General features: G+C 39.8%; 1 protein-coding gene across 2 annotated transcripts in view; it reads left to right on the forward strand.

The window, feature by feature from the left end:
* Window positions 1–15,096, forward strand: part of ZMAT4 (zinc finger matrin-type 4) — a 338,086-nt gene that overhangs the window by 209,610 nt on the left and 113,380 nt on the right. For both annotated transcript variants that reach the window (XM_037142512.2, XM_037142513.2), the window contains exon 5: window positions 13,484–13,711. In XM_037142512.2, coding sequence (XP_036998407.2) covers window positions 13,484–13,711 — 228 coding nt within the window. The remainder of the gene's footprint in view (window positions 1–13,483; window positions 13,712–15,096) is intronic.

The following is a 15,096-nucleotide window of genomic DNA, read 5'->3' on the forward strand; positions in this document are numbered from 1 at the left end:
ACATTTATTGTTTCACTTAATCATCATAATGAACACAAAGTATAAAGTATTATCTCTATTTTGCTGAAGAGAAACTGAGACCCTACAGGGTAAAGTAACTTACTCATTGTTACACAGTAAAATATATAATTGGCGCTTAAACCCAGAACTTCGTGATAAATGATGCTTCATATAATGATCTACAGATGTTTGCTTGCTTAGTGAACAGCACAGTTCAAACCCATGGTTCTCACAAGTATAACTGGAAGTAATAAAGTAACAAAAAACAGGTATTTATAAATATTCAGTCAAGCATTTCTCATTTATAGGAATAGTGAACAGTGTGGAAAAAAGGGCAGATAAGCAATGATCTTGTCAACTCTGCTTGTCTTATGTGTAAGTGTGCTTATTGTATATTTCTCATCTAAAAGCTTGTTCGTTTTCTTCTTTCCCTCCTTCAGAAGATGAAAGAGACAGAGCTTCAGAACTTTTCTATAAATTCCTATGCCAGGCAGAATGGCTTATGTGAGTTTCCTATAGAATGAGTAAAGATCAGGGTGTTCTAGATCTGTTTGAAAGTTGCATGAATTCAAATTTTGAATAATACATGACTTCTGGTTCAATTGGCACCTTGTATTTGCATATAAGATTTTATATACTATGGAAGTTCTATCACCTGAATCAGGTTATTTTGGTTTGCCTGGCATACCTGTTGAGATACTTGCTTTAATAGACGCAGACAATAGTTTGTCAGACAGGCAGCTATTCATAGCCGTGCGCTTCCTTTTACATCAGGAAAGCTGGCCTGTAGCAAGTCACCATCTCTAAATCAATGCATCTGTTCTGGTGATGCCTTTGGCTTTTGAATGCTTACCAATAACACAAGTAATAGATTCACAGAATTACAAGGCTGGAAGGTTTGTAACCAATCATTTCAATCATCTCATTTTCCCAATGAGGAAACTGAAGCCCACAGAGGTGAAATCATTTGCCCAGCATGATACAGCTGGCTGGTGGCAATGAGACTTCTCTTGCAGAAATCCTTCCATGGGGTCATGCTGTCAAAAGAAAGCACATCAATCAGGCCACTGGCTGCTCTACAGTGAACAGAACTAAATGAATTAGCAGTGAGAGCTGAACTAAATTCTTCCGGTCACTACTTTTGTACAGTAGATCAAAAGAGGTATGGAGCAATGGTCAGGTCAAGGCTACTGTCTTATTTTATATTTCATGATCAATGAAACAAAGGACTGATGATTAGATGGAATTAAATATTTTAACAATCAGACTACTACCTAGATGATTTTCACAAATCCTTTACTAGAAACTCACTTTTCTCTTTTGGTTGATCAAAGAGTTTTATGAGACAGTTGATATTTTCAGCAGGCTTTATGATGTGCTGAAAGTACACTTTATTCCAGAAAGTGCACACTTTATGAAGGAATATAGTGTAGAACAATCAAATAATCAATTTCCCATGCTTCCTCTGGAGCTGTCAATAAGAGCTGTAGTTAGGACTTGGAATCCATGCACAGAATGCATTGCTATTCAGAAAAAACTCAGTGAGAGATTTTCTGGCAATAATTCTTGTCATCTATTAAACATAAGAACCTTAAAACTGTCTAGTCTATCAAATTGAGAAGGCACTTGTAAAGTAAACATTCCACCTAAGATAATTGGTAGTAAATTTCCTAAACTATAGTCTCATCTTTTGAAATAGCTATATAAACAGTCTTAAAAGCTTGCTTAATGCTCAGTTTGTTTTTTTAATAATCAGTTTTTGTAATAAGTATGAATTATTGGTTGGCCTTTGAGTGCAAAAAATATGTTTCTACATATTTTTGAAATCAATTTAAAATACTTCTGTCCTCCAGCCCTCAAGGTTGGTTAGAAGGCCAGTCTCATTCATTTTGGGGGTACCCTCCCCATCTTTTGGGTCACACAGGGGCCTGAAGGCATTGGGTATCCTCGAAGGACACTCTTAGGCTGTGGGCTCTGACTACTTCATGCCCACCCATATGGTCTTGTGGGCTGGGCGTCCACAGGTTGGAGGTGAAGCCAGAGCTTCCTCAAAATGGGTCTTACTCATCTACTCCCTCTGCAGGAGTCATATTGCTCCAGGTCCATGACTTCCACTGATGTTCCCATCCCCTCTGTGCCACGCTAGGCTGCGGAAGAGAAGGCCAAAGGCCCATGGCAGACATTCAAGGCCCCACTTTGAACACACTTTTTTTAAGATGCCAAGATCCCTATCCATTCTTGCAACTCTCTTGTGTTCTAGGCCTGAAGAAGCAATTATTTTCTTAATGTCATACACACCCCTCTTTGAACATTCATATCCCTTTGCGTCTCTGACAGCCCACAATAAATACATTGTGCGTTCTCTCCAAAGGGCAGGGGAAGCCGGACTTCAATGCTCAGCTTTCACTTTGGAATACAGTGGAAACAGTTTATTGTAGGAAATATCAGTAGAGTTGAAAACCCCACCCTGAGTTTTGCTTTGACTTGATTTTAAAACCCATGTTATTTCCTCTATACCTATTGTCTTTTATAATTTTTTTAGAAAACACATAGACTTCTGTAGAATTAATGCAGTATAATAAAGTAGTTCTGTGAAATGAGTTAAAACATTGCCAGTCCAGATTTCAAGCTCCATGAGGACTGGGGTGGTGCTGTAAGCTGAATGTGGCAGCACATCAGGCTGAATGATTAAAACATGAAAACACAGATGCTTGGTAAGATTGAGATGGAAGTGAGGCCCATCACAGATGGTACCCCTTCAGCTCCATGGTCTCCAACCTTGGCAGCACACGAGAAGCACCTGCAAAACCTTAAAACTTCCCATGGCTCAGCCCCATGCCAAGGGATTCTGGGGTTGGGCCTAGAGTCCATAAGTATTTAGCCTCTCCCAGCTCAGTCTAACCCTCAGCCATGGATGAGCACCACTGAATCCTAATTTCAGTGTTTTTGAAGTGAAATTTGCATATGAGCCAACTGAAGCCCTCACAAATGTAGATTCCCATTCAGTGGTCCAGGACTGGACCTGAGATTTTCATCTTGGATCGACTGCCAGTGTTGTTGAAGCTCTTGGAAAGCTTTATGTGTCATCCTCTTTGGCTATTAATGGCACCCTTGTTCTAAAAATTCTTCAATAGAAATAATTTATATTCTCTCTCATGCACTTCCTTTTGACAGTATCTGCATGGCAATGAAGTGTTTAAATGGCGGTTGAGCCATAGTTACGTTAATGATTATGGATGAAACATCTAAATGATTCAGGCTCTGGGTAGGCTTCTGTTCCCCCAGGAACTGAATTAATCTAATGATTTTCCATACTTATCTGTAGTCTTATCTAGCCTAAAACCCTTCCTTATTTGCAATCATGCTCTACACAGCAACCTCATTGCTCAATATGAGAAGCAGCAGTATGGGCAATAAATACTCTTGAAACACTTAGGTACTAGAGAACATCCTTATTTTGGCATTTGATAGTCTGGATTCTTTTGATTCAAGTGCTGGGAGGCAGCTCCCATGATGGAGCAAAGCAGCTCCATCTGTCTCACAAACTGACCTCAAGAAGTTCTGGACATACTTTGAAGTTACATAGAGCTGACTCAGAATAGCATCAAACCTTCAGATTTAGCAGTTTCTAAGTGACAGTTGACATATAGTACTTCATTTCTAGATTAAATCCAAATAGATCCTTGCAAAATATGTGCATAGCTAATATTTGTAGTTTTAAATACAACATAGAGGCGATTTTTATAACTTGCAGACTGGGTTATTAAAGGCAATATTAGTTTCAGGGATATATGTTTATGGTAACTCACAACTGAGGTTAAAGGAAAAAATCAGGAGATCCCTTTTGAGGGGAGGCTAGCCAAGGGTGAAGAGGAGACATGTAGATGTACATGTTCTACTCAGGGACTGATATCAGCACTACCTTCCTGAAAATTACTTCTGAAGTTTCAGCTTCCTTCCAGTCCAGGCCAAAAGGCCACCCGCTCCCTCTGTCCTAAACCCAGCCTGCACTTTATCTTCTGCTGAGCTTATGACACTGATCACTCTTCTTATCTTTGAATCCTCTATAAATATTCATAGGCTATGAGAAACGGTCTCGGCAGCTGGCTCTCTAGCTGATGCTGCTGGATAAGTTAATTATTCCCACCCCTGAGCAAGGAGTATGGACTAGGTAAAGTCAGGAGTAATGGCAGAATGAAAAGAACAAAAGTCCATCTCGGATCCCAGATTTCAGTCCCCCACCCCCTCACAATCCTGCCTGTGATCTGGGAGATGCCCTCCAGCTCACTGGTCTGAGGATGACACCTGCCGGGTTGGGCACAGGGGTGGCAGTGAGTCAGAGAGCACCTGCCCGGGAAACCCACTCTGCCCTCCGAAGCTCTGCTTCTCATCTGAGATTTATGAGAAAAGGCATTTCTAGGAGTGCCCAATAAGCAGGTCATCGATTCTTGCTCAAACACCTCATCGGAGGAGGATGTCCTAACTCTTCCAGTCCAGACAACTTAATAAGTATTTATGTCCTGATTACTTAGCAGCCATCTGAAAAAAAATAATACATGTGCACTGAAAGAAAATATAATATTTGTATTTCCTCCTTAAGTAACGACTTCAGGCACTGCCTAATTTCTGAAATCTCAGGATTAGAATTAGAATTAGAGACACTGTCACATTTATTTCATGTTCCTCACTGAATTGTGTTTCACAGTGGATGAATTGGAGGAACACAGCAGCCTCCAAAAATCCAGCTTCACAGGAATATGAATTCACTAAAGGGACTGTAGCATCTAATATTAAAACTGAGCTACCTGGAGACCGTGGTTCCTATGGTGTCTGACAGATGTAGATATACTTTCCTCAGTTTTAAAATACCATCTCCTCTGTGTTCATTGCGTCATCCCAGTGCACCTCTGTGCACAGCTGGGGAACTGTGGCCATAGCCAGACATTCTGACAATGAACTCAGAGGGAGTCAAGTGCTCTCAGTGAATAGCGTTTGAAGACTGAATGCCCTGAGTGCATTACAGACAAAGCTCAGAGACACTGGGCTGCGGTTCCAGACCACTGCAATAATGTGAGGATTGCAATAAAATGAGCTGGGATCTTTTGCTGGAGGAAGGTCTTGCCTTTCACTTGTTAAAAAACACCCCATATGGGAAGTGAAATAAAGTGGAAGTGCAACAAAATGCGGTTTGTCTCTGTACCCACAATACAACAGCTGCTTTTCAGAGACAGGAGGGAGGCTTGCACATCATACTAGTGTAATGTCCAAAAGTAAAACTGTGATTCCTCCTCTGAATAGAGAGCTTTCTGGAGAATCAGCTGCTCCCCTCATTCGACGAGAGTTTATTTAACAGGCTCTGTGCCAGGCTCAGTCCTGACCACCTGGGAAACGTCCGTGAACAAAACAGATAAAGATCCTCGTCCTTGTGGAACACACATCCTATCACCTTGTTTTAATGGATAGACGAATGCAGAGCAGGATCACCTTTGAGTTCTTCTGTCAAACGACATGAGAAAGTTAGAAAAGGACTTGGATCTCTAAAGTTCCATTTAATGACTTATTTTCAAAGGCTGGGATTCTGCAGAAAACAGGTATACTTAAGATATTTAGAACCTAATCAGTGACTGTAACTAGGGGGAATTTTACTATATTAATGAAAATCACTGATCTGTGAGTACTATATTAATGATGACTGATGATGTATGAATTTAGTGTGAGTGAGGAAGCAATTTCCCTTAATGGATGATGTTTCTGTTAGGTCATCATTGTTTACCCTCAGGAAACATTTAATGCCACATATTTTGGAACATGGGGTGTTTTATTTAATTTCCTTCCCGGCATAGAAAAAAAAATAGCACATGCTTCCCTCCACCCCCATCTTTCAGCCCTGGGTAGCAGAATTCTCTTTGAGGATGAGGAGAGATTCTTCCTTTTATCTGAATAATGAGAGCCGTTTTGGGGTCCGCTGTAATGGTGGAGGAGACATGGCTTTGCTCTGTGTCTCTTGGAGAAGCGGGAGATGTAACAGGGCCATTTGCGTCATAGTCTGACTAAGCCAGCATTCTCTCAACCCATTTCTCCTCAGATCAACAATAAATTAATAAATAAATCACTGCAAATAAAATCACCTGAAATTTAATTTAAGACCTAGTTGTGGCACTACAAGGCCCCTAAGCAGGGTTTTCTATACTTTGCACTAAAACGAATCAGCATGAAATGTGGTCTATATGTAAGTGATAAAATAAAAATGCTTTTCCTCTGCACCAAAGAGTGTATATCCAGAGCACAAAGCAAGTTACCCAGAGTCCACAACTTAGAAATAACCATTGCTAAGATTTTCATTTATAGCCTTCTAGTCTTTATGTGTGTTATAATTTAATAATAAATAATTTGCTTTGTAACCTGCATATGAACCACATCTTTTAGTTTACATTATATCCTGAACATTTTTTCTAAAACATGTTTTTGGTTACTGCCTGGTATTTCAGACTGCAGATGTCTATAATTTATTTACTCTATAACCATTTATCAACATCTAATTTGTTTTTAATCGTTTAAAGTCAGTTTAATGGAACCATTAAAGATTTAAAATTTAGCTTCCATAATTTATTAAAACAAGTACATCCCCTGAGTTGGTATTAGCTGAAATTCACCATATTTTTTTCATTTCTCTATTACATGGGTTGAGTGTCCACCATCTACACAGGCAGCACCGTCCTCTGTGAGAAAATACAAGGAAAGTCTATGTTTTGAGCCTCCACTGGGCCCAGTTTGCACTGAGTGGAGCGTTTATCTGCAGGAGCGACCGGCCTGTTTGGAGACGAGGCCGTCAGTCTACACCGACAGCCATCCTCTCAGGCCAGCACTGAATGGCCCATTCAAATTTACTTCTAAACTGGACTTGCAAAAAACCCATGATACTTGTTGAAGAATTCCTACTGTCATTAATTGGATTTAGGAAAAAAGAGGGGAAAAAGGCATTTCATTATAGGGACTAAAATCAGAAAAAAATTGTTTCAGAGACAGTTTTCCCACTGAGAACAGGTGTTGAAGCCTAGGAAATGTGTCCCGACTCTAATGCTCATCTGTATGTTTATTTAGCCTGTGGCTCCCTCGGCATCATAAGAAACTAGTGGACATTGAAATATGGTGCTGGTCTTAGAGTCCCACGGTCTAGTCTCTGCCATTTCCTTTGATGCTTGTCATTAGGGCTTTAATGTGATTGATGTATCTCTCTGAACTTCAAGCTGCCACCATTGGTCAAATGGAATTTGGGGCAGCTTAAGAAAATGCATGGTATAGACATAATATATGAGGGGGGAACCTCCCAAAAGGAATTTATTTATTAAAAATTGTACATTTATTCTTCGTGTTTAAACTTCAGTCACCTTCAAAGTACTCTCCATTTGATGCAACACATGTACTGAGATGTTTTTTCCACTGCTCAAAACAGTTTTTGACTCGTTGATTTTGATGCTTTTTGGTGCTTCTGCTGTTTTTTGTTTCACCTCTTACCACTGGCAAAATGTTTCACTTTGAGAGCTTTTTTCATCTGGGGAAGCAAAAAAAAAAAAGTCACTCAGGGCAAGATCAAGTGAATAGGGAGGGTGGGGCCTGGGGTTCATACCGTTTTTGGTCAAAAACTGCTGAACATTCAACATGGTATGGGCAGGTATGCTCATAAATCACCCATGGAGAAATGGGCAAAATGTGCTGAAAGTTTCAAAAAAATATTCACTGAAGCCTAACACAGCCTCTTACAACAACATCAGCTGGTACAGATACAGAGGGGACCCTAGAACACTCATCCAGTAATGTAAGCCTCACTCAAATAATTTGAGTGCTGCAAGGAGCCCACCCTCCAGAAGATAATTCTGGTTTGGGGGGTTTCCCCTTGTATTAATTGCAAAATATCACACAACCCAGAAGAATTTGTATTATGAATAAGAATACCATAGGTGAGAAGGCCACGTCTTAAAATGAGTAAATTCCTGAAACTGTTTAAAAAACCCCTAAATCCTTTTTGAGACTGGGCTAATTTTGTTATCCTAAAGTTCTTTATCTTAGCTTAAGAGAGAGAAAGGGAGATGTTAGTGGAAGCCCCACATGGAGAGCAGGGCAGTTGAAGGGCACCCTGTGTCCCTGGTTCAAAAGATAGACAAGCAGGTAAAAAGAGAATCCCATTGATGGCTGACTGTGTTACCTCCTAACCTGGCTAAGGAAACCCATTTAGTAATATGACAAGTGAAACTTTGAGATTTATTGGTGGATCCTTTCTACTTGGCTGAAAGTGCACCCGCCCTAGGCTCTTGAACAATTATTTCCAAACCTTTACTAATTCCTATTTCTCCATTGCCATGTTAACTGTAGTCTGACCCCAGAAGCTCGGGTGACCAACTCATTCCAGATTGCCCAGGACTTTCCACTTTAGCACTAATGTTCTGGGAACCCTCTCAGTCCTAGGCAAACTTGGGTGCTTAGTATCAGCCCAGAAGCTCAAGAGTGAGGGTTTGAATGTCATGATAAACAAATTGGAGCAGATGGCTTCCTGTTTGAAAGTGAAATTTCTAGAACAATGTGCATATTTGCACTCTCTAAAATGTATGGACAAAGGCCACTCTAGCAAAGGAATAAGAGTTTGAAAGAATACTGATGTTCAAAACATACAGTGGAATCCGAAAGACAGAGGGAGACTGGGATGCATGCTTATACTTTGGCATGTTGCCCTTCGAGAATTTAGTTTTCACTTCTCCATAATCTTGTCACTTATTTGTTACTATTTACCTAGGCTCAAGTGCTAAAGGATGCAATTTAGAAGAAAAAAGTAAACTCTGGTTACCAGTGAACTTTACTCACTTTGCATGTGAAGAGCATTGATATAATTAATTCAACAGAAGGCATGACATGTACACCGTGTGTCTGCCATCATGCAAGGTGCTGGACTCCTGGAGAGTCTGGTTGTGTGCAGTGTTACGTCAGAGTGAGGGAGTGTTCTGTGGGAGGCACGCACAGGATGCTCAGGAAAGAGTTTTGGTGTTAGATCAACTGTAGTCAGTTTTCCAGGAAGAAACAAATATAGGACAGATATACGCAAGACAGCTACAAATGGCTGTTGAGATCTGGCTTTTTGACAAACATGCAAAGCACTAAAAATAATATTGAAAATTATTCTGGTCTCAGGGAATTCTTAGAATCAAGTTTTGAACATTGACTTATTTGAACTGTCTCAAGCATTAAGATAATTTGAGTTTATTTTAGTTACTATGAACTGGCTACGGATCTGTGATCTTTTATTCAAAATATTTGGAGCTGAATAAGTTTTGAAAGCCAGAAATTTTAGGAGTTTTGATATATAATAAAATACATGTATCACATACTATGTTTCTATGGATCTGAAATTGCACTTCATGATCTGAGATATAAATAATTCTTTTGCAATATGTATGTTGTTTAAACTAAGTAATATATATGTATATAGACTATAGATGGACTTTCGTGAATTCAGATCCAGTTTTGATGACAAGTAAATCACAAAAATAGTTTTAAATGTCAGAGTTTTTTTTTTTTCTGAATTAAAATAAAGGATTCTGGAAGACAGCAAACACAAAAGTATTAGGTATCAAAGTACTAGTATTATGATCTGTTGAAATTCCCTTACATACATGCACACACGAAATTACAATGAGGTTGTTAAGGCCTTGGGGCCTCACAGAACAGACGGGAACGAGAAGCCCCAGCAGGACAGGCGTCCAGCCACCACGTGGAGAGGGTGGGCACCCAGCAGCAGACCAGTGAAGAGGGTGCCTATTAGAGGTAGCAGGTCCAACAGCTCAAGGTGTATCTGAGTGTCTGCTCGTGGAAAGGAATTAGAATTGCTTTTTACCTTTTATCATATTAATGCATATTATCAGCTACTATTTTGAAGAACCTTTTATATCTTGGCAAAACTGAAAACTGATTGGGGTTTTAAGAAAATACCAAGTAATCATTATTTCTTTGTCGCTCACAGATAGAGATGAGACATTTTGGTTATTGCCTACAAAAATTTTGCTTGCTCCATTGCCATTAGATCCAAGAAGACTTTACAATAAGTCATTTAAAAATAAAATCTGGCAGCACGGAGGTCAGTGGTTCACAGTGTTGGTGGTGCATTAGAGAGATGGGTGACCGTGGCGGGGGAGGAAGGTGCTAAAAGCATCCTGCTGCCCTGCTCCTACTCTGGGGTTCTAATGTAATCAGTGTGGGGGACAACCTGGGTATAAGAGACTTTTTAAAGCTCTCGGTGAGTCAATGTTCATCCAACCTTGGAAACCACTGGTTTTCAAGAATTCACTCTTGGTTTTAAGTTCTGCGTAAGGGGAGTAAAGCCAGTTTTTTATTTATTTATTTATTTATTTGGGGGGAATTCAGCATTTATTTAAACAATTTTTTTATTGTTGTTCCAGTACACTTGTCTCCATTTCCCCACAAACCACTGTAGCTGAACATATTTGCAACTAAAATGAAAATATAAAGCATGGGCCCTGGCTGGTGTAGCTCAGTGGATTGAATGCAGGCCTGTGAACCAGAGGATCACGGTTGGATTCCCAGTCAGGGCACATGCCTGGGTTGCAAGCCAGTTCCCAGCAGGGGACGCACGAGAGGCAACCATACATTGATATTTCTCTCCCTCTCTCTTTCCCTTCCCCTCTAAAGATAAATAAATAAAATCTAAAAAAAAAAAAGAAAATATAAAGCATGGAAGTAAAATAAAAATTAACTCTATGCCAACTAACCAGTTTTGTTAAAAACATGTTTTAAACCAAAGGATAATTTTTATCCTACTTCATATTTATTTTATTAAAATAATGTCCTTTGCCAAAGAAATGTGGGTGTTAAGGTCCAAATATCCATACAGATTTAGCAATATGACCTGGAAAATACTCTCCTTGCACACAATTCTGTTATTTGGCATCTGGTTAAAGCCATAAGAGAGAATGAGATTCTGCAACTCATTCCATCACTCACACTGTGGGCTGTAAAGAGATGGTGACCCTGAATATTATAGTTGTGGGAACCAGAGACATCAGAAATGATGCAAAATGTTATACAGGCCAGTGGTGGGGGAGTCCAACCCAACCTTGACAGCGGACTTTGCTTCAAAGCTGTTTCCACTCCCCTCACACTACTTAGTTTGCCTCTATACAAAATACAAACTGGGTTGAGATTGGCGAAGACAGTTGGAAACAAGGCATTAAATTTCCACGCTATACAGAGGACAGAATTATTAGAGAAGAGAAGCTACAATGCAGACACAGCCTCAAAGCGTTTTCTTAAAAGCAAGATAAGATTACTATCTTATTTGACAAACACTCTATCCTGCATCACTCCTTCTAGAATGTGGCATATAAAGTACCAATTGACAAAGTAGACTCTGAAATGTTTTTTTAGGGCCCAGTTTAGAGAAAAGTAAATTATACCTCAAGGGTGAGCATTCATTCAGATCGCAAACATTTGATATGTTTTCCGTTGTCCTAAGAAACAATAGGCAGCTATAAATCCTCAAAAATTAATAAGGATGCAGGAAACTTGGGAAGCAAAATCCAATTTTCTTCAGAAAACTGGACGGTAGGCCGTTCACACACAGGTCAACTGCGTATTTACAGTTTTCTGTTAAGGTTTCCAAGACCCAGCAGGATGACAGGAGGTGGCCGCTCGGATGGTGTGGCTCAGGTTTGAGCCCTGCTTTCACGTAGTGATTTGCAATGGAACATGGTCACGGAGCTTTTAAGAAATGTACTATCTCTCTAAGTCCACACAGAAACAACAGCAAGGCTCCGTCCAAGCCGGTGAACACATCCTTATCTGATGAAACCTCTGGGTAGAGAGGAAAAGACTTTCTTGAGGTGGTGTTATACTACAGGCATTCCTTAGATTAAAATGTCATTTAGCAAATATGAACTTCTATGTCAGTTCATTAATCTAAAAAAGTAAAAATCCACAGAAAAGTTATTTGGGAGCTTGGAGGGTTAATTAAGTGGTTGCTTAACTTGTTATTGATGTTCTGTACCTCAGCTTTTTCTTAGAATGATGCTAATATTCATGGTTTTGCCAGCTGCCTTCCACATCACAGAGAAAAGGACAAACAGAAATAATGGTATATGGCATTATAATTGGTAGGCTATGTGAGAATTTACATTTCTTTTTCTTCGCCAAAATATTTGAATAAAAAATTCCCCTAATTAAATTAAATTCTATATAAAATACAAAGATGGCTGAGGTCTAGAAATAAAATCCCTTTGCTTATTAAGAAGAATGAAAAGAGTCCTTAGGGGCATGAGAAGAAACATTGGTCTTAGAAATTAAGGATTTGGTGTGGAGTCCTACCTCTCCCATAAGTAGAGATCTCACCTTCAGTAAATCACTTGGCATCTCTGCCCTGGCTGGTGTGGCTCAGTGGATTAAGCACCGGCCTGCACACCAGAGGGTCACCAGTTCGATTCCCAGCCAGTCATATGCCTGGGTTGTGGGTCAGGTCCTTGGTAGGGGCTGAGTGACAGGCAACCACACATTAGTATTTCTCTCCCTTTCTTTCTTCCTCCCTTCCCTTCTCTAAAAGTAAATAAGAAAAATATTTTTAAAAGTCACTTGGCATCTTCCAAGTCCATCATCTGGGAAGTGGGACAGTAATCTGAGTCACAGTTAGTATGAGGATGAAAATAGCTTTTATTTTGAGGTATATAAAAGTTATTTTTTACTTTCTGTTAGTAAACTTCAAGCTGTGGTTTTTTATTTTTTTAAATTTTTTTTGCCTGGACCAATGAAAAACTATAAGCTCACAATGGAATGTGTTAAATCAATAGCTGGGACTGTGGAATCTCAAAATAGTGATAGTAATTCCTTTTCAGTTTAGATAAGTAACATCAGTTCTGTAGTATTTGTCTTTTTTTAAGTGCACTTTCAACATTAATTTTAGCAGATATAGTTTGAAAATAACCTATCACAACAAACAGAAGTAACTGACCATGAAATTAGCACGATTTCACCAGTTGGTACAATCCATGTCACTGAAGGGTCTGCTATCACTTGGGCAAGCCCTTTATTTATTGGTCCTTTCTATTTATGTCATACAAATGTCTCATCCATTCATTCATTCAGAATATTTCAAGTCATGTTTGTTCAATGTTTACCTCATGGTTTGCTTCAATTTGATTAACAGAGCACTCCTAATCTCTAAGAGTTTATTTTTTTAAATCTTTTTTTTTTCTTTCTAAGGAATGGTCTCCTATCTGAGGTAAGCAAAGTGAGAACTCCGATCTCAATAAATTAGGAGTATTTATTGTATCCTAACTTCAAAGTGCAGAGGCTGGCAAAGATTATTTTTCTGTCCTCAATAAGCTCTTGGCTTTTTGAGCTCTGTGACCTGAGATGCTTCCACCTTCAGAGATTGAGGACAAGTGCGCTAACCAGGCTTGTACTTCTCTCTGGTTGTTTGCCCTCACAGCAACCCCCCTGAGCTCCCTTAAGCCTCCGAGGGTGGACACTGCTCCGGTGGTCGCCTCTCCCTATCAGAGAAGAGACTCAGACAGATACTGTGGGCTTTGCGCAGCCTGGTTTAATAATCCTCTGATGGCCCAGCAACATTACGACGGCAAGAAACACAAAAAGAACGCGGCACGAGTTGCTTTGTTAGAACAACTTGGGACAACTCTGGATATGGGGGAACTAAGAGGTAAGAGAAACTCTGCTAATTTCTGGCCCAGAACTGGGCTTTCAGAGAAAGGCTATGTTTTCACAAATTGGCTCATCTGACAGGAATAAAAGAAAAAGGAAATGAGCAGGAAACTAGCTCAGTTTTTGTAATCTCCTTTGTTTCAAAGAGTTTGTTATTTCCATATTTTCACTGGCTGTTTTTCAGAGCAAAGCCACCCATCCACAAATCAGATTTCATGTCTTTTGCTTCATCTTTAGACACCTTCTCTAACAAACACTGTACATGAACAGTAGGAGAGAAGATGCTGAAAAGGCCAAGTAGCATTTTCTTATCTAAACTTTTGTGCTATTACGAGTTCAGCCCAAACAGGGCAATGCGCCGACTCCGCTCAATGGCTTCAGGCAAGGCCGAGCTCCTTTAACAGGAATAGCCTGAGACACGATGGTTTGGCGTTGCCACAGCTCCTGGCCACCCCACCCCATTCGACAGGCATTTTTTCCATTTGATGGAAACCATGCAGCATTCAAAGTTCGTGTGAGGTTTTGCAGAGGATCAGTCTTGTGGATTTCTTAGGAAGCCAGGTACCCTTTTTTGATAGAATTTAGAGAATATTTCATCGTCAGTAACCATTTAAGCATTTTCGATCATTTAAACATTTTTGATCAATGTAATGTTGGCAGGGTAGAAAAAAATGGCATATATTTCTGAGAAAATGCATTTTCTCAGGAAAATAATCCTGTGAAGGGTGCTGTTACCACTGGATGTCAGAGATTGTCTGGGTGACGTAAGCTGTTGTGGGCTGGCCAGGGGTCATCATTTACAAAAGCCGTAATAACAAAGTTTGCAAATCAATTTTGCAAATGCAGCCTAGATTTAAAATGAGATGTGTGTGTAGAGCCTACAATTTTTCTTGTCCCAAGCAGGCTATGAGCCTCTGAGAGGGGTCTGTGTAGTCAGGGTATAACCTGTTACAATTCTAGACCAAGTAAGTGGGATGGAAGATCGTGCTATGTGAGCCAGAAGAAGGGACAAGTCACTTCTGATGCTACTGGTGAGGAAGACTTCACCAACGAAAGGGACTTGAGGTGGCATTAGAAAGGTGGGTGGCATTTCAGCAGGTACAAAGGCATTCCATGTGAGCAGGGTCACATGTACAGGCAAAGAGAGGAAAATAGAAGCTGTAAGCTACCTGGCAAATAAACACATTATTAGGTAAGAATCTTCTGAGGCAGCATATATTTATGATTGGGAGTCAATTGGTACATCTATAGAGCTTGATTAGAAACTAATTATTCTAAGATATGTGATGGAAGATGACAAATAAGAGCAAACATTAACAACACTTTGCTTTTGCGTATGTTTTCTAGCTATAGAAAAACAACACAGGCTTAATATTTTTCTAT

The sequence above is a fragment of the Artibeus jamaicensis genome, unplaced genomic scaffold (assembly GCF_021234435.1).
Source record: "Artibeus jamaicensis isolate MK-2021 breed Jamaican fruit bat unplaced genomic scaffold, CSHL_Jam_final scaffold_833, whole genome shotgun sequence".
Taxonomy (NCBI): Eukaryota; Metazoa; Chordata; class Mammalia; order Chiroptera; family Phyllostomidae; genus Artibeus; species Artibeus jamaicensis.